The sequence below is a fragment of the Mustela nivalis genome (genome assembly GCF_964662115.1).
Source record: "Mustela nivalis genome assembly, chromosome: 12".
Taxonomy (NCBI): domain Eukaryota; kingdom Metazoa; phylum Chordata; class Mammalia; order Carnivora; family Mustelidae; genus Mustela; species Mustela nivalis.
The window spans coordinates 14,975,077-15,001,451 of record NC_139031.1 but is presented as its reverse complement, the minus strand read 5'-3'; the positions used below and the strand labels follow the sequence as shown (position 1 = coordinate 15,001,451).

Genomic DNA, 26,375 nt, shown 5'->3' with positions numbered 1-26,375 from the left:
CTTGGTTCTTGGACCAAGAGCCTGACACACTGAAGACCCTCATAAATGGATTCTGATTAATTTAAGAAGTTCAGAAGGCAATCTTCAGTTGAAGTTTATGTGGATGTCTTTTGGTTAAAATTGGCGACGATACCCAACCCACTGATGCCAGACCCATCTACCTTTGTATTGGAGACAGAAATCTATCAGATGAGAGGGCACGAAGTCCCTAAAATGTAAAATGAAATTATCTCCTGTCAGGGAAAAACAAACAAACAAACAAACAAACAAGCTTCTAAAAGGAAAAGAAGGCAGTCTGAGCTGAGGAGACTAAGCTTAGATGACACAAAGTTGCTAAGGGTAGGCTCTACTCATCGTCAAGTGGGCAAGAACAATAAAGCATGTGCCCAGAGCTACTTCTGATCTCACAGCTGCAAACCCAGGCAGCAGTGCCTCCAGTGATTCATGGCATTTTTATTTTAGTCTGAAACACATCCCATTTCATACACAGGAGCTATGTTCCTGGAGGTTTGAGAAAGGAACTATGGCTTAGGCGTCTGAAGATGGGTCAGTGAGCAATATTGGAAATGAGTAAATCTTGCGCTGTAGCCACAGGGATCCTGACAATGAGAGACACACATGCAAGTGAATGACGTTGAAATGAAGAAGCCAACACCTACGCTCCAGTCCAGAGTCGCTCTGGGCTCCTTCGCCGGGCCGTTTGCCACGGGGAGGCTGAGGGCGTGTGCGGGAACCAGGTGCTGTAGGCCTGCCCGGGAGATGGCTTTCCTGCAGCCAGAAGGAAAACAAAAGAAAACAAACAAACAAACAAACAAAAAAAAAACACACACACAAAGAAAAACCAACATCAGAAGGTCATACATACTAAAAAATTTCCCCAGGGTAAAAACAACACCTGCGTTAGTCTTCCGCATGCAAAACCCTTTGCAAATGTATTAGAATCTATGCCTCTGAAGTACATGACCAAGGCGGGGGGGGGGGGGCAGGGGGGAGGCACAGGTCTCAAAAGACAGGGAGGTTGAGGGGACCCCTTTGGGGGTAGCACTGCTTCAGAGATAGAAATTAAAATATAAGCCCCTATTCAGGGTACAGGGCAGAACGCAGGTCTTTTACCAAAAAGAAAAAAAAAAAAAGACCGAGGGCCCGGGTGGTCATAATACTTGGACAATTTTAAAGCTGTCGGAGGCTAAAGGCAAGAAAAGTGGGCTGGTGGGGTCCTCTGTGGAAATCCCTCCATCTCCCCGCAAAGTGCTCTCCAAGGGGGCGCAGCACCAGTCTTGCTCCTGTCAAGAACGTCCTCCCTCCTCCCTGCAGAGGACTCCCGCAGAAAGCTTGAAGTTCCAAATGGGAAAAGACTGACTGGTAGCGGCCAAGACAAGGCCCATGCAGAGAGGCCGCGATCTTACCGAGGCCCACAGAAAGAGAGAACCAGAACGTGGGGCTTCGATTCGGTTTGGCACCTGGAATACAATAGAACGCAGGTCAGAAAGAGGGGGGAATGAATCGGAGAGGTTGAGAAAGTCAGCCCTGACCTTGGTCTGCAAAGATAAGAAATGAGAGGAGTTGCTTCAGCAGGCAAATACGACGAGGACAGGGTGAAGGGACAGGAAGGGAGATGAGAGCCTGGTGGACAGAATAAGAACAGCAAGATCAGGAAGAAAGTAGGGAGATCTTGTGATGCCGTCATTAATCATGTTAAGTTCAATCGCTGCATCGCTCCATGAAAAATGCCAGACGGGGTCTCAAGCTTCAACATCAATGGTGATTCATGAATTAACTAGGGGCTCCCTGGAAAGGAGAGGGGTTTTCCAACTCTACAGGGATGTCCATGTGTGCTTTGAGAATCATGTGAACCAGAATCAGGTGGGTCTTGTGACCCTGTGGATGAGCCCTGTGTAGGTCTGAGGCCAAGGCACAGAAATCTGCATTGACACATGCCTCCTTCTATGAGCTAAAGTTTTCAAGCCGCTCCATGAGTGTATGGAAAGACTTTAAAGAGGCTAGGAGATGGAGAATCTCCCATATGCACCCTCAGGAAAGCGAAATCTAAGAACTTAGAGATGGATTTCAGGTTAATGCCTAATTTGCAGATGACTGGAAAACTCTCTCTCAACCAATGAACATCCACCGAGATTGTCTCCCCATCCTCAAGCCACTGAACCTGCTGCTTGGACTCAGGCTAGATACCCTGCTCTTTGCACTCCTGGCCATAAAAACAGCTCACCCCAAATTGTTAACGAACTTTCCCACGGTTTGCTACAGTTTTTGTGTCCTGAACAGCAACTCCCATGCTATTCTCGAATAAAGCCAATTTCCAGTAATTCAAGCTTGCCTTAGTTTCCTCTTTATTTGGGTTGGCAAGAGCAAACACGTTTGGGCAAGCGGGGAGCCCTAACTTACCCAGGCCCATCAAAGCAGGGGAGCCCCAAAGGAAAGCATCAGCAACCTCATTATGCACTTTATCCCCATTAGTTCTCAGCACCCTATCTCAGAGGATGCGAACGCTGCAGTGGAATCTGCCGTCTCGGACACAGGACCTGCAGACAAACAGGGTTCCCAGGGAGGCCCAGATCCTCAGATTTCTTCAGGCATCTCACTATACAGAGGAACAAGGCTGCGGACAGGTAGACGGGGGCAAAAGGAAGGCGGCAACAGCCAGATGTACAGCGAATCCCGTCATGACTGAGCCCGGGAAAGGAAAGGAACTTGCCGGGGAAAGCGGGAGGCCTGACAGCAGAATGTAAAAGCTCCCTTAGAATCTAAAGTTTGCAGGTGATCTCTCTGTTCTGTTCCCTGATCTCTGCAAACTCCACCCAGAAATGGAATTTGTAATTGACCAAGATCAACAGTAGCCTCAAAACCCACAGAAAGGTTGGGTAGAAACCAAAAAAGAATCCAAGATCGTGCAGCCACTGATCAATGGCCAAGTGTGTCTAAGAGCTCAGCAAGTGCCCCGCCCCTTTCTCCCCCTCTCTCATATTCCCACACGGGAAGTCTTAGAAATAACATCAAGGTCTTTAGTAGTTGAAAGTGATCCCATCAAACTTGCCAGGAGCCTACTTTCCGAAGCTCCCACTGGGTGACACACAATGTACTTGCTTTATGTAATTCCCCAAAGAGCCGTTACAAGTGTGTAGACCTTTAATGAAGACATTCTGCTGACACAATCCTCGTTTTCTTCAAGGCAAATAATTAACAACATCCATTTTGGCCCCTTCACCAACACTGACTCTTTTGGGTTCCCAGAGCCAATTCCAAAGTTGGAAGGTTTCCTCAACATCAAGCAATTCTCAGGCACCAGCAGGGTGTCCCAGAATTCAACTTAATTCTGACACTCTCTATGCAGAGCTAACATGGGATTCCACAGGTCTAGGGTTCAGTCCAACAGGACCTCTCCCCACCCGCACTTCAGATCCCAGTCACAAGCCCCAGGCTGTTACCTGGGCTTCTGGTCCACCAGCTCCAGATGGGAGGTTCCAATGACCTCCTCCTTAGGTTTGATTCATTTGTTAAAGTGGCTCACCAAACTGACAGGAACACTTACTTAACGTTTATCCATTTCCTAAAGCAGAGGATGAAGGACAGGAATCCACAGTCAGCTGAGGGGATAGAGAGGGTGACGTATGGGGAAGGGGTGTGGGGCTTCCATCCCCTCTCCAGGGGCCTCCCTCTTCCAGAACCTCCACCTGCTCACTGAAAGTCTCTGAACTCCACTCTTCTGGGGTTTTAGGGAGGCTTTATTATATATGCAAGAATGCTTAAATCATTGGCCGTTGGCTACTGATGTTCTGAACCTTCAGCCTCTTTCTCCCCCCCCCACCCCCACCCCGGAGGGAAAGGGAATTGGGACAGAAAGTTCCAACCCTCCCATCACAAAATTAGTCCTCAGGGAAAATAGCCCCCACCCTTGGGTGGGGTACAAAGCCACCTTCATTAACATAATGAAAAACTCTTTTGCCCTTATCACAGGTTTCAGGAGTTGTGAGCAGAGGTCTGTGGATGAAGACCAAGTAAGTATGAGAAAGATATTTTGGTCATTGGGACGACCAGATATATATTGCTTATAAATCACAATGTCGCAGGCCTTCACCCAAAGTATGTTCCATTCCACTGAGCAATAAGGAAAGAACACTGGAAGATTCTTATATGGTGAAAGTCTTTGGGACTTTCCTCTGGCTTTGAAGGAGGCTGTATGTGATTCCAAGTCACGGCTTTCATCACAAGAAAATCGGATCTCCGCGGAGTCAGAATCTACAGGTCCCACCTTTGATTCCTTAAGGTAACAAACAGTGCCTGAGCACAAGGCCTTGAAAGAGCTGAAGAATACTTAAATCTTGAGTAAATGAGGAAAAAGACAAGTTCTTCATCTTTTCATGAACAGCCACAGAGAGCTGTGATCAGAATGAAAAAGAAGGGAGGGAACACAATTCTGTGGGCACAGTGGACACCACGGGACAAATGACTTGACCGGACTAAAAGTTGGAGACTCTGACCACCAACCCCTGGGTTCCTAATGAAAACTGCCAGGAGGGACACATTGCTGAAATAACCAGATTAGGATGGGAGGGCTCAATGTGTCTCCAGAAGAGCACGAGGGGTGGCAGTAAGGGAACAGACCCACAAACCCCCAACCATGACTCAGCTCGGCAAGGAAAGCAGAGTCCATTGGCACTCTTGCCCAGCCCGAGAACAGAAACGAGTACGTAAGGCTTCTCGCTGCCTACTGATCCCCGGTTGTCGATAATAAGGGCGGTTTCCTGTACCATGACTAGAAGACAATTGTATACGTACGACACGCATGAACACTTATGAGGAGGAAGAGAAGTAAGAACCATCAGAGCGGTCCTGGATTGTAGCTGCAAATGGGCCTCCCAAGAGGTTATTACATTAGAAGGAGAACAGGAGAAAGATTCGTAGATGAGGAGGAACAGAAGGCTGGCTGAGGAGACAACGGAAGCTGACACCCTGCAACCTTCCCCCTCTCCCCACTCCAGGGGGGGGACATGCGTGACATTCTTCCAGGAATCTCCCATCCTATGTGAAATACCTTGCCAGAGGGGAAAAACTACCTTATTCTTGTAGGTCCTCTTTAGCATATAAAGTTCTATTGAAACCTTTTCCCCCAACCCCTTGCTATATAACCTGCCACCCCTCAAAACCCTGGGGCAGCAGCTCTTTCTGCCGCAGGTCCTGTCCTTGAACTTTAATAAACCACCACCGTTTTGCACCAAAGATGATGGCTCAGGGGAAGTGAGTTGGGGGAAATCAGAGGGGGGAGACGAACCATGAGAGACAGTGGAATCTGATAAACAAACTGAGGGTTTGGGAGGGGAGAAAGGTGTGGGGGGTTAGGTGAGCCTGGTGGTGGGTATTGTGGAGGGCACTTATTGCATGGAGCACTGGGTGTGGTGCATCAACAATGTATTCTGGAACACTGAAAAGAAAATTTAAAAAGAAATTAAAAAAAAAAAAAAAAGAATTCTTTTGGGGCACCTGGGTGGCTCAGGGGGTTAAAGCCTTTGCCTTCGGCTCAGGTCATGATCTTAGGATCCTGGGATTGAGTCCCGCATTGGGCTCTCTGCTCAGCGGGGAGCCTGCTTCCTCCTCTCTCTCTCTGCCTAGTTGTGATCTCTAGCTATTAAATAAATAAATAAATAAATAAATAAATAAATAAATAAATCTTTAATAAAACCAAGAATTCTTTCTTGGTCCTCAGCTCCGGACCCCACCCCTGAACCTCCCGATGTTCTAAAACTTCATCAGAGGTACTACAGCGAGGCAGGGGGCGACTTCTGATGACAGCTTTTTCCTCTTTCTCAACAGCCGTGTGAGAACATTCTTCTCTCCAAGAGTTCATATATGCATACACTTTACATTCCAAAATAAGAAAGCAACTGAATTCTTTCGGACCTCAAATAAAATGAGTGTAAGCTATTTTTCTATGTGGGTTCATCATGGTTGTAGAAGATGACATTTCGAAGTGGTCAAATCTGGGGTGTGCTGAGTTGGCAGGGGCTTTACGTTACAGTATGGTTCAGTGTAAAAAAAAAAAAAATCGATGGGGTTTCAACTTCACGTTTTTTCCCACCCGCCCAGAATCCTCCCAAACCTATAATCAGACAGTGAGATGGCGGTGGTCCTTCCTATCAATTTTACAATACTTTGCTGTGATGGCTATGATGGCAAAAGAATCTTGGAAAAGGACAACTGTGGTATTAACTGGGAAGCAGATACGAAAAGAAAATATTCTATAATGCAGTTTTAGGCGCACAAAGTCATGGTTAATGTCAATTACCTGCCATGAAAAACCTCAAACATATTTAAAGTATAAAAACCATCTTATATTTTAAATAGCATTCTATTATTTCCTCCACTTCATTCAGTAAGACTACAAACTGCTAAAGGACAGGGCTCAATTCATCCCCTAATCTTATTATATTCTGGCCCCGGGGTAGACACAGCAAATATTCAATAAATGCTTTCTGAGTTAATGAATGAACTTGACCAAAAAGCTAAGCAAAACAGCTTGCTGATTAGATCAAGGGTTGAGAAATCTGATTTAGGAAGATTTGAATTATATGCCAGGCTGTGCATTTCAGTGATATACTTTGCAGAGAGGGCCAGAAATTCTTCAAAGCAGCTCTTTAAAGAAAAAGGCAAAAGAGGTAGAATTCAGGATTAAGAAGCCTGAGAGACATAAAAACGGCTTTGTGATCAACGTAAAATAAAATCCTATTGCTGTGACATTTGTAAAGGGCATAGGATAGTGTTAATATTTCTATAACGTATTTATTGAAATAAATGTGTAGCATATACTCTTTACAAGAGAATTTTTAAAAATTTATGGGAAAACATGTAAGTGGTTATTTAGCCAGGATACCCTCTAATTATCCGATTTGCAATTTCCTCTCAATTTGCTCTGGTTCCACCCTGATTCCACATTAATAAGGCTCCTATATGCAGTCCATCCCCATCTGCCAACTCCCTTTCTGGGTGATTCTATAAATAGCATAGAATGAGGACCCCACCTGCTGAGCAGAGAAGCAAGCACCAAAGGAAACAAAACTTTCCTTAGGGGCAACTGGGTGGCTCAGTCAGTTAAGCGTCTACCTTTGGCTCAAGTCATGGTCCCAGAGTCCTGGGATCAAGCCCCATGTCAGTCTCCCTCCTCAGTGGGAGCCTGCTTCTCCCTCTCCATCCCACTCATGCTCTCTTCTCACTATCTCTGTCTCTCCCGAATAAATAAATAAACCTTAAAAAAAGAAAAAAGTTGCCCTTAGCTACGATGTCTCCTAAGAGAAGCAACTGACGTAGAGATTGGTGAACTCGTCTCGTTTTACAAAAAGAAGCGGCTGTCTAGACAGGTACTCCGTACCTTGGTTTAGGTCCCCAAGTGCCTCAAGAGGGATCTTCATCACTGTGTATGGGTTGGTGTGCTTTCCCCCATATATGCTATTTTGTTAATAATTTTGTTTATATTCAAAGCAGCCTACAATGCTCCTTGGTTGATCTAGAGAGCTGCCTGCAATGTTAAGCACAGTCCACAAGATTGGAAAAACAAAAAACAAACAAACAAGAACTGTCCGAAGCCCCACACAAACTCCAAATATCCCACTAGTGATTTATTTAGGGGAACAAACCTTGTGAGATGATTTGAGCCTAAATCCTAATCCGTATTACACACTAACGCAAAGTAGTTTTTGACCATTTTAATGTGCACTGAAATTTTTGAGAACGGAATTATTGAAACAAAGGATGTTTTCCGCTTCCTATGGGTTGTAAGTCATTCAAAAAATTGCTTTCTGTGTTGATGCTTCAACATGGTACTCCTGTATTTACGTTTTTAGCTGTTACTTTCACAGTGATTCTCTGAGAGGGGTGCCCAACCTGTAGCAGAGCTTGACATCAGTCTATTGAAAAGCACGGACTGCATGGAGCACTGGGTATCATATGCAAACAATGAGTCATGGAACACGCCATCAAAAACTATTGATGTACAGTACAGTGACTAACATAACATAATAATAAAAAAAAAAAAGCTTCCCAGGTATTTTCTTGTGACTCCTTCATTACATCTGCCAATGTGACTAAGCCCTGGCATTTACACATTGAAATATATTCATTCATTCAACGATGTATTTACTGAATGTCTGTTTTATACCAAGCACCGTTCTAGATGTGTAAGATTCATGAATGAACAAAACAGGCATAAATTGCTGCCTTTGGGACGCTTATATTCTAGCAGGAGGTACATTTTGCCAGGTACAGAATCATTTTACAGATCTTACATATCCTTCACAACAATGAGGGAGGTACTTTTATTATACTCTATTTTATAATTTAAAAAAATGATAGCACAGAAGAGTTAAGCTATGTGTCCAAAAGCACCCATAGAGGAAGAGGTGTAAGTGGGAATAGAATCCAGGCATCTAAATCCACATTGCACATACTTAACCATGACACAATCCCACACTACTATGAAATGCTGACACCACGCAGGTATGTAACAAAAAGACATACAATAGGGCTAGACTCTTACTATGCCCAATTTCCAATTGCCTCAGTTATAAATGTCCCAGCTCCACGACTAGAACAGAAGCTTCTCCCAGAAAGAGGCCAATCTGGGAGGCATCCAAGTGTACAGATTAAGAACACACTTGACCTTACCAATCACTACCTATACAGTCGAGGTGCATGAACTCTCTAGCCCTGGTGTCCTTTTATGTCAAATAAGAACAATATTGCTAAACTTCGAGACAATTTTTATTTTATTTTTTAAAAGATTTTTATTTATTTATTTGACAGAGATCACAAGAAAGGCAGAGAGGCAGGCAGAGAGGAAAGAGAGGGAAGCAGGCTCCCCGCTGAGCAGAGAGCCTGATGCGGGACTCGATCCCAGGACCCTGAGATCATGACCTGAGCCAAAGGCAGAGCCACTCAGGCGCCCTCCAAGACAATTTTTTTTAAACAGTGTGTAGGACACTTGGCACGCAAGCAGCACAGAAAATATTCACTACTATTACTATTCTCCTACATACACTGGCAGCCCCACAGCGTCTAGGCCAAGGTAAGTATATGGTGAATCTCTGAATAAATATGTGCTTTTTATTTGATTCTTGTCAAATATTCCAAGTTCCCCGGACGCTTCTGTTCATCCAATAAACATTGAACAAGCTTCCATTTTGTGTCAGACAGTTCAAAGCGGTTATTCAAACAGCAGGTCCTTCTTCTCCTTATGACAAATAATTCCATGGTTTCCAAAGGAATCATTCGTTCCTCACAACCTGACTACCTGCCCAGGGAAAATTGAAAAGCACCATACTCTCCCCTCAGACAAATTTACCAATGTGTTTTTTAAAATACTATCCAAATGCCATTAAAATTATTTATTTAATTGTATTCGTGAAAACAAAAGCCACACCAAAAAAAAAAAAAAAAAAAAAAAAAAAAAAGGCATCTTTGGTTGCTGTGGAATCTGTAAAGCACTCAGGCTGCTAAGTGCCCCTGAGAACTTGTGAACTCATCTGTTAAACAGGATTTATTTCCCAAGCCTCATTCATCACAACTACATTCCTACAGCAGCGCCAGCACGGACTTGTTGTGAGATGTGGCAATAAACCTCATCTTAAAACGAGGAGAGAGATTTCCCAACTGGATCCATTGGGAGTTAATGACATTCCTCTTAAGGTATCTGAGGGAAGAAAGTAAGCCTTGGGAATGGAGAACAAGAATCAGACTGTGATGGGTTGAACAGTGACCTTATTTGGAGATAGGGTCTTGACAGAGGTATTCAAGTCAAAATGAGGCCATGAGGTTGGGTCCTAAGCCAACATGACCGACATCTTTATAAAAAGGGGAAAATTGGACACGGACACACAGGAGAACACTGTGTGAAGATGAAGGCAGAGACCAGGGTGATGTGTCTACAATCCAGGGAAGTTCAAAAGTTGCCAGCAAACCACCAGCTGCTAGGGGAGAAGCCCCAAAGAGATTCTTCCTTCCAGAAACCAGAAGGAACCAACCCTGCCAGGCCCTTGATCTCAGACTTGTGTTCTCCCAAACTGGGAGACAACACATTTCTACTGTCTGAGCCACTGGAGCGTGTGGTACTTCATTACAGCAACCCTGACGAGTATGCGTACTTCCAAACCAGACCCAAAGTTGGGATGTCGTATGAGAGGGTTTGGCTAACTTCAGAATGTTGACTTCTCTTTTCCAGTTGCCCCCTGGGACTTTGGGTACCTCCCTGTCGTAATGCTACCTTTCAGAAACTAGCAATGTTTAAACAGATACACATTCCTATGAAAAGCCCACCGTTAAAAATGACATTCTCATGCAAATAGATAGTGAGCAACTAACGAAGTTTTATTTAACTCATTGAGGTAGCCAGCAGCAAAGACAAATGCAAAATCAAAGTATGTATAAGAAATGAGATTTATGATAGAAAAGAAATATCTAAAAAGATTGTTAAATAAAGCAAATGAGCAAAGGGAAAAAAGAGAGAGAGAGGCAAACCAAGAAACAGACTCTTAACTATAGAGAACAAATTGATGGCTACCAGGAGGGAGGGGGCGGGACAATGGGTAAAACAGGTGATGGGGGTTAAAGAGAGCACTTCTAATGAGCACCGGCTAATGTATGGAAGTGTTAAATCACTTTATTGTACACCTGAAGCTAACATTACTATATTATTAATATTGCTGTATGTATGCATGAATTTAAATAAGTTTTAAAAATGCAAAATAAAATAACTGCTAAATCAGATGTGAAATTAGTTATCTTTCTACAGGTCGATAAAAATTTAACCTATGTGGCATTAACTTTTCTCGTGGTCTACCAAATCACAACCCATTGGTTTTTCACAGGTTAACCTCTTTTATCTTATGGGGATATAAACTCTTAGCCCCTCCATCAGTTTGGGATTATTAATCAAATATATAGAGACAATGAAATTACAGTGCCCAGAAGAATCAGGTAAGAGTCAGTTACTCAGTAACAAGGTTCTACTTCTATTGGAGCAGGCTACTTAGAATATGTTCTAGTAAGATAAATTAAATAAATAATAAACTTAAATAATTTTAAAAAGTCAACCATGTTTCCATTGTCAAAATTTGGGATGATTTTATTTTCACTACTCATGGTTCAAGTTATTATATAGAATTCCTTGTATAGCTCCATGCATGTCTGGAATATTCTAGAAAATCTCCTAAAATAAATGATCTCACTCCCCAAATAATAATAATAACAATTTATTCCCTACCTTCTTTAATTTTCACAATTCTAGCTATCTTGTCTTAGCTTGGCAACTGATTCTGAGACAGAAGCGTTCAGGTTTACTGGAGAGTTGGTGAGGGAAACAGAACTGGCAGTGAGAAGCTGACCTGTGATGCAATTGCCACAAAGTCTGTAGCTGACTGAACATGAGGTTCTGGAGCTGGAACAGCCCTCCCGAACTGTTCTAATTTCCAGCAGAGACAAGACCTTGCAACTCCACATCCACCAGTCTTTGGGTATCGGCAGCCCCTTGGGAGAGCATAACCATTAACTAGAGATTGTCTTACACAAAGGCCATGCCCAAGAAGGGGCACAGCTAGAGACCATTGGCAGCCAAGGCTCCCAGAAGCTGGAAAGAGGAGCACGTCAGTCCTGAGAAGGCAAGTGAGCAGGAAAACAAGCATCCACTTCACACTTCTAATACTCATGACGAACTTAGGAAATGGGTAATTTTATCATGCCCATCTTGCTAATGGAAAAACTGACATTAAGCAGTCAGAATGCTTATATAAGCTATACAGCTAAATAAGTAATAAGGCCAAGACTGGAGCCCAGATGTCTGGCTCCAAAGCTCCATCGCTCCGTATGCCCCATAAAAGGGAGAGAGAGAAGAGAAGGATCCAGAGATAGCACAAGATCTGGGTGTGCAATGGACTGAAAGTGGCCACTGAAAATGCCCTGGTGTCAGGATGTCCGAAGGACATTTTAAAAATACCATCTAACGTTCAAGTGGAAGTTGCTGGATGCTGTGATGGAAATGTATTCTTCGTCTCCTCCTCCATATTTTCCACCTGCACCTAAATCTTCAGGGAGGTTTCCTCCTTGTCTTAAAGGCAGTGGAGTTTTATGAATGTGGAATTTGAAGCAGCTGAATTTTACATCTAGGTCAATGAATACAGAATAGATGTTGCCTACTGGAATAGAAGGATAATCCAAAACTGAACAAATTTAGAAAAAGCATGGGCCTGAGAACAGAAATAACCTTAAGAACATAAGCCCTCTGGGAATTCACAGAAATTCTAGGGGAAGGGATTTGGATTTCCATAGGGTTCTTCCCAAAAAAACTATCAATGCGAAGAATTTAACATTAGAGCCTCCTGCTTCATTTCCATGCTAACACATCCCCTACCCCTCTGATTTCCATCACCCTGCACCTACAATGCCTCAACTACAATCTTCCTCACTGGTGGTATCAGTGAATAGCTCCCCCCACACAATTTTGTCAACTGAAGGGAGTTTAGGATGTGTCTCTCATAAGAGTAGCTGCGTTCTCAAAAGGAACTCATAAAAATGCAAAAACTTGCATGACCCAAAGGAACGGAGTCAAATGACATTCAAAGCAGTTAAAACAATTTTCCTAAGGCACAATCCAGAATATTGTAAATATAAATGAGGTCTGGGTGGAAGGTTGGGGTTAGAAGCAGAGACCTATTTACCTACTTTGAGGTCAACCCTAGGCATAATGGCTCGGTTTACAGAGAGACCCCAGCGCATACCTATATGTTGAGAAGACACTGCCAACTTGTATCAGGGAAGGGTCCTGGCAAAAACAAAATTAAACAAAACAAACAAACAAACAAAAAAACAAAACTGAATTCACCTCTGATTGTTTCAATAACGAGACTCTAATAAAACAACTTGTTAAAGGTAGAATTAGGGGAAAACCACTATAATCTCAAGAACTACAATAAAGCTAAAGAAACCAAGAGCAGGAGCATGTCGTATTACAGAAAAGGGATATCAGGACACCATGAAACCAGAGAACAGCTTTATGGTTGCCTTGGTGCAGTAAACCAGAGTGAGTATAAACTCACCCAACTCTTAGCCTTCTCCTTAGCAGACATTAGAAGTCCAGGCACATCAATCTGTTCTCATGTTTCTTATTTTTCAAATCTTTTTGTCACATTTGCAATTCTACTAAATTCTGAGCTCAACTTGGCTCTCCACTGTATCTCTGAGTGCTAGGTAGACAGCAAAATGACTTATTTGAGGTCAAATAGCTAGCTGGTGGCAAAGCCAGGAATAGAAATCAGGTCTGTTCATCCAGCTCAGTTTGTCTATATTATCATTGTATGACCTCTGTCCATCCCATCCGGTCTGGCCTGCAGGTGGGCATTTTCTTTTCATTTCCCTGTCTCCCTAGCAACTAACTCATCACTCCCCGGATCTTCATGATTCATATATGTGTTGCAGGCCCACTTGCGAAAGAAAGAAAGAAAGAAAGAAAGAAAGAAAGAAAGAAAGAAGAAAGAGAAAGGGAAGGAAGAGAAGGAAAGGAAGGAAGAGAAAGAGAGGGAAAGAGGGAGGGAGGAAGGAAGGAAGAAAAAGAAAGAAGAAAGAGGAAGGGAGGGAGGAAGAGAAGGAGAAGGAAGGAGGGAGAGAGGGTCTGGCCAACAGCCAGAAAAGGAGGGCAGGAGATGGAGAGAGAGAAAGAGAGGGAGGGAGGGAGGAATGAAATGTACAAAGAAAGAAAATAAATAATGATAAAAACGTTCAATAAGCCAGAGAGAGAAAAAAAAAATGTCCTTTGTGTGATATAGCATATGTAAAAAAAAATCTTCACCCAACATCATACATGATGGCTAAAGATCAAACAATTTCCCCCTAAATTTAAACAAAGCAAGGATGTCTATTCACACCAGTTCAGTTCCACATTGTACTGGAAGTCCTAGTCAGTGTAGTAAGAGGAGAGAGAGAGAAACTAAGTAAAGAAGAGAAAAAAGCATAGAGACCGGGAATAGAAAAGTAAAACCATCTTCATTTTCAGATTGTATGACCATGTAAAATCTCTAATGATCTACAAAATCGATCAGAATTAATGTGTGACTTTACAGTTTTAGTATATGGAAGCTATATACAAAATTCAACTGTAGTCCTATATATAAGCAACTACAGATTGAAAAATAAAATTCTCAAAATACTATTAACAATGGCATTCAAGAACATGAACTATTAAGGGCTAAATTTAATAAAGTTTGTATAAGACCTTACACTAAAAGCTAGGAAACATTACTGAGGAAAATTAAAGAAGCTTTAAATGAATAAAGATATTATATTTGTGTGCTTAAAGACTTAATACTGTTAAGAAGCCAAATTTTCCTAATTTTAACATTTTATAGAAATGAGAATACATAAAATAGTCAAAGAACTTGAAAAAAAAGTTGGAGAACTTTCACTACCCAATTTCAAGACTTACTATAAAAACAAATAGATCAAAAGTATATGATAATGAAGAAAGAAATGACAGAATGTTAGGAAAAAAAGAGAGATTCCAGGAAGAGACCCACACATGTATCTCTTCAAAAGAGAAACTGAAATCACTGGAGGAAAGAATATCCTTTTAACAAATGATGCTGGAAAAACTGGTTATTCAAGCAGGTAAAAATTAATCTTGACCCCACCTCATACTATGTACAAATAATGCTTCAGGAGGGATCACTGATACAAACCTAAAAGCTAAAACTATAAAGCTTCTAGAAGAAGACATAAGAAAATAACTTCATGCCTTGCAGCAGACAATGACTTTTTTTTTTTTTTTTTTTTTTTTTGATAGGAAAGTTTTGAAAGTTCTAACCAGGAAAGAAGAAACTGACAAACTGAACTTAATCAAAATAAAACATCTAATTACCAAAAGACATATGGAAAGATACTACTACTCCTTCCGCCATTCCCCATCCTGTGCCTGAAATTCTGAAAAGCCGTTCCTTCGTAAAAGTGGAAGAATGCTGGCAATGATTGTCAAGATTATGTTTTTCAGAATTCTGGAAAAGACCACTGGAGTGGAAGAGACTGGCAGCAGCCCTGGTCTTGGCTAACCACGGGGCAGACTGAGCTCATTGTCTTGAACTCAATGGGAGTTCAGTACACTCCACTGACCAGGGGCTTATCCCCACGAAGCTCCCTCAGCACTGGCTATCCTGACCAAGACCTTGTCATATCTTCCCACTGATCCCAAGATGTTAGTAGCATCACACAACCTTCTTCTAACACACAAGGTTCTGTTGTTGTTCTGTTTGCCTCCAACTCACCCCAAATTGTGATGATACTAACAAGACTCGATTCCCCTCTTCCCCAAATAAAGGTTTCTAGTCCTTGGGCCTTAAAGCATGGGTGGGACTAATCTTCCAAAATTTGTAGTAACTACAAACTTGAGAGAACCCCAGGTTGGGTTTCACTGGTGCCTGGCAGTATCCCACCAAGACACCTCTTCACCATTTCTTCTCTTCTACTGGAAAGCCAGATGGCCAAGTCCATAAGTCAAGAAATATGTGCTAACGGGAGTGGAAATATCTATAACACCTATGGGAGGACATCCAAAACTTTTATGATTATTCTCTTTGAGCCCTCCGCCTTTACACTTAGGCGTAGCTATAGAGTCTGAGAAGCAACCTTTCCTCACTGTGTATTCCAGATAAAACAACATCTTTTCTTCCATCTTCCCTTTATATTACACTTAATCTACAAGAGTGGAGGTGAAGGCTTTGCAGAATAATTTTCTCATCTCGGCCTTCCCAGTAGGTGTCTGGCCTTAACCACTGGCAGCTCTCTAAACTTAGAATGTGGGATACTTAACGATGTTTATGGTCTTCCGCTTTGGTACTTGGCTGTAATTCTAAGATAATAGGAAAAACCCTACTCAATAAGGGTTTTTAAGAAATGAGTTGGCAGTGTATCTAGCAAAAAATAAAATGAGTTTCAGAATCGGATTTTCAGGCACTTAATTTTTTTTTTTAAGATTTTGTTTTTTTGACAGAGATCACAAGTAGAGGGAGAGGCAGAGAGAGAGAGAGAGAAAAGCAGGCTCCCTGCTGAGCAGAGAGCCCCATGCGGGACTCGATCCCAGGACCCTGAGATCATGACCTGAGCCGAAGGCAGAGGCTTAACCCACTGAGCCACCCAGGCACTTAATATTTTTAATCAGTGCCTACTATGTTTCAGCCTCTAAACTAATTGCTGGTTGTGCAGAAGTAAATAAAACAGGCATCATCCCTCTTCTAGTTGGGCTTATGATCCTGATGAAGAAAACAGACATAGATAAAGAAGCAAACACCTGACATGTGGCTAACAGATGCAACGACTATGAAGGGTAGAACAGGAAGAAGTGGTAGAGAATGGGAATGAACAGTGATTAAGACAGGCTGCCCCGAGCAGGTTAACAGAGATAGGTTTTAAAGTAACCTGGACTAGAAGCCTCACTCTCTCACTTAATAAATACATGATCTCTCTATTATTTAATGTCTCTTACACTCATTTTCCTTATCTAGAAAACAGGAAGAATAATTTGTACCACATGCAGTTATTGTGAAGATTCAATTAAGTAAGAGTATTAAAGGAAACTCTCTCCTGTTACTTTCCTAGAACACAGCAAAGGTTTTTAAAAAGCATCTGTCACCATTAAATAGAGGATTGGTATTGGAAAGGGGAGCGTGAACTGGACAAAAACGACAACCAGATTGAACACTCACTTTGTAACTCTGACTGTGTAATTGCTCTGAGCTTGCTCTTCCCCAACCGTAAATGAGAGTAGACAGTACCTTACAGAACATAAGACTGTAAACTACCTTGTAAAATAAAAATATTTGTTTGTAAAGCCCCAGGGGTCTACCAAAAATTTTTTTTAAAAATCAGTCTTGAATATTGGCATTACGTAATGGAAGAAAATAAAGATCTCCCTTGGATATTTGACTACAAGCTAGCCTTTACATGAGTTTGTTCTGTGTTGTCCAGAAGACTTCAAATATTTTGTATAAAGTAGCTAGGTTTTTGGTTTGGGGGGTTTTTTAGAGAAAGGGCGAGGGAGGGGCCCATGGAGAGAGAGAGAAAAAATCTTAAGCAGGCTCCATGTCCAGTGTGTGAGCCTGACTCGGGGCTTGATCTCACAGTCCTGAAATCAGAACCTAAATCAAAATCAAGAGCTGCGCGCTTCACCAACTGAGCCACCCAGGGACCCCAAAAGTAGCTATGATTTAATAAATTCCCCCTGAGTGCTTAGGAAGCAAATATGAGGGCCCCTGGGTGGCTCAGTGGGTTAAGCCTCTGCCTTCGGCTCAGGTCATGATCCCAGGGTCCTGGGATCGAGCCCCATATCGGGCTTTCTGCTCAGCAGGGAGCCTGCTTCCCCCCTCTCTTTCTCTGCCTGCCTCTCTGCCTACTTGGGATCTCTCTCCGTCAAATAAATAAATAAAATCTTAAAAAAAAAAAAAAAGGCAGCATATACTTTAGAGAAACCAATTTGCAAACCAGGTTTTGGAGAATTCTAAAAAAGTACCAAGACACATTAAATCTTCATCTAAAATCTCAAACACAGGAAAATGAAAAGGACTCAATGAGTACAAGCCAAAAAAAACAAGACTCTAGAATACTAAAACTGTCATAAATAGAATACAAAATAGTTATGTTGGATGGCTTTAACAGAATAAAGGATACGGTTAAAATTAAAGAACAAGACACTATAAATACTACTGTTTAAGGTATAAAAATAACTTTTAATAAGGAAAACTAAAATTAAAAGGAAATAATAAATGGGTAGATGGCATACAGAAGCACAGAAAAGAAAAATTAGTAAATGACAATGCAGATCTAAAGAAACGACCTGAGTGCATCATAAATAAGAAATATGAAAGGAAAGGAAAATTAGGAAACAGAAAATGTGAGAAAGTAAATCTAACACGTCTGTTAGAGTTTCAGAAAGAGTAGAGGAAGAACTGAGCAGAAGCAATAGTTAAAGACATCAGGAAGCCATTAAAGACACCGAAATAAAAGGAAAGTTCTGCTCATGTGGAGGAGGACCATGTTTTAAAGATGTCAGTTCTCTTCTCAATGATCTTTGGGTTCTTAAAATTCCATCAAAACTCCTAAAAACTTTTGGGTGAACTTGAGAGGTTAATTCTATGATGTACATTAAGCAAAGAACAAGAGTAGCCCAGACTCTTAGAGAACTAGAAGTTAGAAGTAGGGTTAGCAGAACAGATATCAAGTCTTAATACAAAGAGCTAACAATTAATATGCTGTGGTGGTGAGGCAGTAATAGACAAACTGTCCAATGGGAAAAAGAAACCAAAATATATATGAAAACCTGATTTATGACAGAACTAGCACTGTAGAAGACTAAGATACATTTTTCAATAAATGGTCCCAGAGAAACAGATTATCCTTACAGAAAAAAAAATGAAATTGACCCTACCTCAAAGGATACACAAAAATTGATTCCAAGAAGATTAAAGATAGAAAAGTGAAATTAAAATCTATGTAACTTTTAGAAGATAATATAAGAAAGTATCTTTTTTTATATAAAAGTGGAAAGAAGCATTTAAGAAATAAACACGCACAAAATGCAGATATCCTGAAAGGAAAGATTTATAAATTCAATGAAATTAAGTAATTCTGTTTAGGAAAACACTACGAAGTAAATAAAAAAGACAAGGCACAAGATAAAAAAGTTATTTTCCACAAATGTAACTGACAAATAATTAATAGAAACCAATAGAAAAAAGAATCCTCCTCCCAAAAAAAAGAACCAAAGATTTTATCAGGTGCTTTACAGAAAAGGAACCACCAGCCCACCCCCCGCCAAAAATAAAAAAAAAAAAAAGGGTGAAAACATGATCAAATTCATTAGTAATCAGAGAATGGAAATTTACCCCCTCTTCTTCTGTACCACATTCCTTTCTACCACTCCAAAACCAACAGATTAGTAAAAATTTAAAAGTCTGGCATGGAATGAGTTAACTAACATACTATTAGGAGTGCAACATGGCACAATCACTTTAGGAAACAAACTGCTGTGGGTTTTTTATTTTGTTTATTTGTTTTTTCTTTTATTTAATTTTTTAATATAAAAAGCAGGCATAAAATACAATTACATTACTACAAAGATGCAACAAAATTTTTTAAAGATTTTTATTTTATTTATTTGACAGAGATCACAAGTAGGCAGAGAGGCAGGCAGAGAGAGGAGAGAAAGCAGGCTCCCCGCTGAGCAGAGAGCCGGATGTAGGGTTCAATCCCAGGACCGTGGGATCATGACCTGAGCCCAAGGCAGAGGCTTTAACCCACTGAGCCACCCAGGTGCCCCCAAACTGGTGTTACCTAGGAATGCTAACGGTGCACATAGCACAAGAATTCCTAATTACACTCCAAGGTACAGATCGTAGATATCTGGTACACATGGATATGATGGTGTCAAAAACATATCAGCACCGTTTATTACAGAACTATATGGAAATAGCTCAAATGTCCAATGAAAGCAGAATGGATAAACACATTACATACAGTATATTCATACAATAATATAATACTCTTTGGTAATGAAAATGAATGAACTATAGCTCCACAGAACAAAATGGGTGAAACTCCAGAACAGTGGTAATTGAAAAATGCCAATTACAACTGTTTTCTGTGCATTGATTTTGTATCCTGCCACACTGCTGAACTGCTGTATGAGTTCTAATAATTTGGGGGTGGAGACTTTTGGGCTTTCCACATAAAGTATCATGTCATCTGTGAAGAGAGAGAGTCTGATTTCTTTACCAATTTGAATACCTTTTATTTCTTTTTGTTGTCCAGAACTTCCAGTATTATGTTGAACAACAGTGGGCAGTGACAGTGGGCATCCTTGTCGTGTTCCTGATCTTAGCTCTTCCCCACTGAGAATGATATTGGCTGTGGGTTTTTCATAGATGGTTTTTGTTGTTATTGTTGTTTTCGTCTCTATAGATAGGAATTTTCTTCGATTTTTTTTTTTATTAACACATAATGTATTATTCGTTTCAGGGGTACAGGTCTGTGATTTATCAGTCTTGCACAATTCACAGCGCCCACCACAGCACATACCCTCCCCAATGTCCATCACCCAGCCACCCATCCTTCCCAATCCACTCCAGGAAACCTCAGTTTGGTTCCTGAGATTGAGAGTCTCTTATGGTTTGTCTCCCTCTCTGTTTCATCTTGTTTTATTTTTCCCTCCCTTCTCCTATGATCCTCGGTCTTGCTTCTCAAACTCCTTATGTTAGTGAGATCATATGATACTTGTCTTTCTCTGACTGACTTATTTCATTTAGCATAATACCCTCTAGAGCCATCCATATCGTTGCAAATGGCAAAATTTCTTTTTTAATGGTTGCATAATATTCTGTTGTTTATATATACCACATCTTCTTTATTCATTCATCTGTTGGGGGACATCTAATTTCTTCCCATAGTTTGGCTATTGTGGACATTGTTGCTATAGACATTGGGGTGCATGTGTCCCTTCAGATCACTACATTTGTATCTTTGGGGTAAATACCCAGTAGTGCAATTGCTAGGTCACAGGGTAGTTCTGTTTTTAACTTTTTGAGGAACTTCCATGCTGTTTTCCAGAGTGGCTGCACCAGATTGCATTCTCACCAACAGTGTAAGAGGGTTCCCCTTTCTCTGCATCCTCGCCAACATCTGTCATTTCCTGACTGTTAATTTTAGCCATTCTGACTGGTGTGAGGTGGTATCTCATTGAGGTTTTGATTTCTATATACCTGATGCCACGTGATGTTGAGCACTTTTTCATGTGTCCATTTGGATTGGTCTTACCTTTAAAATGATATTATGACCCCAAATGGCTAAGGAAATGTTGAAAAAGAAAAACAAAAGCTGGGGCATCATGTTGCCTGATTTCAAGCTATATCACAAAACTGTGATCACTAAGACAGCATGGTACTGACATAAAAACAGACACACAGATCAATGGAACAGAATAGAGAGCCAGATATAGACCCTCAACTCTACGGCCAACTAATCTTTGACAAAACAGGAAAAAATATCCAATGGAAAAAAGACAGTCTCTTCAATAAATGGTGCTGGGAAAATTGGACAGCTATATACAGAAGAACGAAACTTGACCATTCTCTTACACCATACACAGAGATAAACTCAAAATGGATGAAAGACCTCAAAGTGAGACACGAACCTATCAAAATCCTAGAGGAGAATATAGGCAGTGACCTTTTCAACATCAGCCACAGCAAGTTCTTTCAAAACACATCTCCAGGGGCACCAAGGTGGCTCAGTCATTAAGCATCTATGACCCCAGAGTCCTGAAATAGAGGCCCACATTGGACTCTCTGCTCAGTAGAAGGCCTGCTTCTCCCTCTCCCACTACCCCCTGCTTGTGTTCCCTCTCCTTACTGTGTCTCTCTCTGTCAAATAAATAAATAAAATCTTTAAAAAGTCTCTAAAGGCAAGGGAAACAAAAGCGAAAATGAACTTTCGGGACTTCATCAAGATAAAAAAACTTCTGCACAGCAAAGGAAACAGTCAACAAAACAAAGAGACAACCCATGGAATGGGAGAAGGTATTTGTAAATGACACTATAGACAAATGGCCGGTATTCAAGATCTATAAAGAACTTCTTAAACTTAACACCCAGAAAACAAATCATCAAGTCAAAAAATGGACCAAAGACAGGAACAGACACTTCTCCAAAGAAGACATACAAATAGCTAACAGGCACACGAAAAAATGTTCAACATCATTAGCTATCTGGGAAATTCAAATCAAAAACACATTGACATACCACCTTACACCAGTTAGAATGACAAAAATTGACAAGCTAAGAAACAACAAATGTTGGAGAAAATGTGGAGAAAGGGGAACCCTCTTACACTGTTGGTGGGAATGCAAATTTGGAAAATAGTGTGGAGGTTGCTCAAGTAGTTAAAAATAGAGCTATCGTGTGACCTGGCAATTGCACTACTGGGTATTTATCCCAAAGATACAGATGTAGTGAAAAGAAGGGCCATATGCACCCTAGTGTTCACAGCAGCAATGCACAATAGCCAAACTGTGGGAGGAGCCAAGATACTTTTAACAAACATATGGATAAAGAATATGTGGTCCCTATACACAATGGAACATTCCTCAGCCATCAGAAAGGATGAATACCCAACATTCGTATCAACATGGAAGGAACTGGAGGAGATTATGCTCAGTGAAATAAGTTAAACAGAAAAAGACAATTATCATATGGTTTCATTTATTTGTGGAGCATAAAAAATAGCATGGGGGACATTAGGAGAAGAAAGGGAAAAATGAAGAGGGGAAAATTAGAGGGAGAGACGAACCATGAGAGACTATGGACTCTGGGAATCAAACTGAGGGTTTTAGAAGGGAGAGGGGTGGAGGGATAGGTTAGCCTGGTGATGGGTATTATGGAAGGCACATATTGCATGGAGCACTGGGTGTTAAACACAAACAATGAATCATGGAACACTACATCAAAAACTAATGACGTACTGTATGGTGACTAACATAATTTTAAAAAACTATAAAAAAAATGCCAATTACAAAATAATACAGTTGTATTTCATTTACATAACATTTAAAAAAAATGCAAACGGAGCTATAGTATGTTTGGTTCTATTTTCTTGTGTTTTTACCGGTATGCGTGAACAAGTGTGTATATATATTTAGTTCTACACAATTTTATAACTCACATAGGTCCATGTACTTTGCAAGTCAAGATACGTAACAGTTCAATCACCATGAAAATCCCTCATATTGTTTATAAACACATTTACCTTTCTTCATCCCACTCTAATCCCTAATCCCTGGCAACCTTTAATCTGTTCTTCATTTCTAAAATTTCATTTTTCAAGAATGATATAAAAACGGAATCATACAGTAATCTTTTGGTTATTGGCTTTATTCACTTAACAGAATTGCCCCGAGATCCATCCAACTTACTGACTATATCAACACTCTATTTCCTTGTCAACTATATGCCCTGTTCAGTGAAATATCTGTTCATATTCTTTCTCTGTTTTCTAGTTGGATTTTTTTATTTTTTTTTATTGAAATGCAATTTAATTAACATATACTGTATCATTAGTTTCAGAGATAGAATTTAGTGATTCATCAGTTGCATACAACACCCAGTGCTCATTCTATCATATGCCTTCCTTAATGCCCATCACCTTGTTACCCCATCACCCCACCTGCCTCCCCTCCAGCAACCCTCAGTTCCCGGTAGTTAAAGAGTCTCTTATATAGTGAAAAATTTAATGAAAAACAAGGAAATAAGTAAAAATTTCAGACTGATTAGAGGAGCTTATGAGATGGATTAATTAAGACATCTACATGGACTTCAGAGGTTATGGTAGTACCCTTCATTATTAAAATGAATAATAAATACTCAAGTATTTGTTGGTTATTATTCCTTATAATTTATATTTTATAAATAGGTTATTGTAGGGGTGCCTGGGTGGCTCAGTGGGTTAAAGCCTCTGCCTTCATCTCAGGTCGTGATCCCAGGGTTCTGGGATCGAGTCCCACATCGGGCTCTCTGCTCAGCGGGGAGCCTGCTTCTCCCCCTCTCTCTCTGTCTGCCTCTGTCTACTTGTGATCACTGTCAAATAAATAAACAAAATCAAAAAAAAATAATAGGTTGTAGTATTCTATGTCCTCTCTCTTCAATAGGAAATATTGTTAAGCCTTGCAAAATTAGAAGCAGAAAAGTGACAGGTGACTCTTTACACAGTCCAGTCACTACTGTCCACTCAAAGTTACCACCCTAGAAAACAGGCACAAAATTTCTCTCAAGAGCAAATGGTATTTTCCAGAGATTCTAGTATCTTGTTCAAAACTTTAGAGAAATTCCTCTTTTTTGGAAATGCCTTCTGAACCTGCAGCTGTTCTTTTGAACATTCTGAATGGTGACAGTCCTTATCCTTTGAGGATAGATTTTATTTTAGTCAAACAGCAACAAGCTATTTGAAATCAAGTTTGATGGATGAGATGGGTGATTTAGCTCTATAATAGATAAGTGAGATGACAATGTGTTTCATAAAACAGTTTCTCAAAGTAATTCCAAAGAATAATAGACTTTCAGGATGAGCAAAGTAATCTAATCCAACTTTCCTCACAACTCAGGAACTAGTTCTGCAAAGAATCCTGACAAATGACCAGATGGCTTCGGTTTGGAATTTCCAAGTAACACGAACTACAACAAAACACCCTAGATCACTGGTGGTGATGAGCATTAATATTTACTGATTAATCTAATTGTCATTTTTCGAAATCTACAATCTTTTGTTATATTTTATGGGTCACTATTGGTCCATTGTTCCCATTTATAAGTATCCATATCTGATTTCCATCATCATGGTATTAGCACTAGTTCCCAGAAGAGAAATACAAGGTCATAAGTTGAGAAGCATCCATGTATGATTCACCTAAATCATTAATGAAAGTAGCAACCAGAACATGACCAAGTATGAAGCTCCTACTCAAATAGAAACCTGCTTCCAGCTTGGAATTAATTAATAATTATCATGGGAATGGTTTCCATCTTGACCATAGGGAAATCATAAAGAACTATCAGATGGATTGCTAAAGTCTAGATACAATCTATCTTTGGAATCTCCCAAATCTATCACTATTGTAATCTTACCCAATAAATGAAATGAGGCTAACCACATATATTTCTTTAGGGAACTCATGCTAGCTCATTGTGATTTTCATTTCTAAGTCTACTTAAAACATCTATGTAAGGACTCTTAGGGGAATTTTATAGAAGTTTCTATTAATCCCATTAAGTTATAAATTCACCTGCCCAGATTTAGAATGAGAATATTTTCCTATCACCAATATTCCAGAAACTCTGCCATTTTCAGTGTTTCTCAGATATTATTGGTCCTATGATCAAATTTGCAAGCTCCCTCACTACCTGTGATGCAATTTATTTGGATGTGGAAGCCTCCCTCTTCAAAAAAGTGGATTATTTGAAATATGTTCTTTCTGATCTTGGGTTTTTCATATTATCAATATTTATTCCTCTCTTCCAGTTTTAAAATAATTCTCCTTAATGGAAATACCTAAAGCAATAGTGGGCAAAAATTCATACCTATTACAGATCTAAAATACTATTATTATTTTCCTTCGAATTTAGGATTCTTTCAAGGGCGCTAAGAATTAAAAACATCCAACACATACTTGCCTTTAAATATATTTTTTAAACTGTATTGTTTGTGCCTTAGGGCAATGTGTATTGACAACTGACTGTCCTCAGGCAATTTTGGCATTGCTATGCCTTAGGACAGTCTGTATTGAAAATCTTTAAAAAGTCAGAGTTCATAATTGCTTCTTAATTTTTCCTCTATTTCTTTGCACTAATGTTTAGACAGTTATCCTAGAGAGAGGGTAACAAAATACTTAGTATAGAAATGGAGACAAGGGAGTGAAAAACACAAGACAAGGAGGTATGTGAAGAGAGAAAGGTGGCATGGGTTGCGCAAATTCCGTGTTAGAGATTGGTTCATCTTTGGACGTGCAAAATAGGAAGTAGTCAGCATCGCACAACTGCCACACAAACTGGTCCTAGACAAAATCCTTCCATATCACCATTATTTTCAGTTCATCCTGTTGTGGACCAAAAGTCTGTGTCCCTTCCCAAATTCATACATTTACATTCTAACTCCCAATGTCATGATATTTGAAGAGGGAGCCTTTGGAAGTTTTAGATTAGATCCCATGATGGGATTAGTATCCTTTTAAAAAAGAGGAAGAGACCAGAGTCTTCTCTCCCTTCCCACCCTTCCCCATCCATGTGAGGACACCGTGACACTAGAGAAGGCCATTTGCAAGCCAAGAAGAGTACCCTGATCAGGAACAAATCAAGGAGCACCTTGACCTTGGACTTCCCAACCTCCAGAACAAGGAGAAATAAATTCCTCTTGGCTATACCACCTAGTCTACAGTATTTATTTTTTATGTAGCATGAACTAAGACACACCCTAACCATAGCAATAAGATATCTTATTGAAATGAAATGCTTTCTATAAAATTAGTCCCTTGCTTAAAACAAAGTAACTCTGTGTTCTTTCCAACATTAAATCCACATCCTCAACCCAGACTTTAAGTTTCCTACCCAGTGCATCCCTGCATCCATTCATGCAGGGGTCTACCTTGCCAATCCACATACGTCCTTCCATCAGTGGAAGTAAATTGTTCATTTCCATGCCTTCACAAATACTAATTCTGCCACCTGGAATGGTCTTACCACTACCTTCTTCATATGGTTATCCTCTATTTCTCCTTCCTACAGAACACAAAAATGAAAACAACCACC

General features: G+C 40.4%; 1 protein-coding gene across 4 annotated transcripts in view; it reads right to left on the bottom strand.

Moving 5' to 3' along the window:
* Nucleotides 1–26,375, bottom strand: part of DGKI (diacylglycerol kinase iota) — a gene marked incomplete at its 5' end in the record, with an annotated part of 437,574 nt that overhangs the window by 283,776 nt on the left and 127,423 nt on the right. For all 4 annotated transcript variants that reach the window (XM_082693877.1, XM_082693879.1, XM_082693878.1 and 1 more), the window contains one exon: nucleotides 660–768. In XM_082693877.1, coding sequence (XP_082550003.1) covers nucleotides 660–768 — 109 coding nt within the window. The remainder of the gene's footprint in view (nucleotides 1–659; nucleotides 769–26,375) is intronic.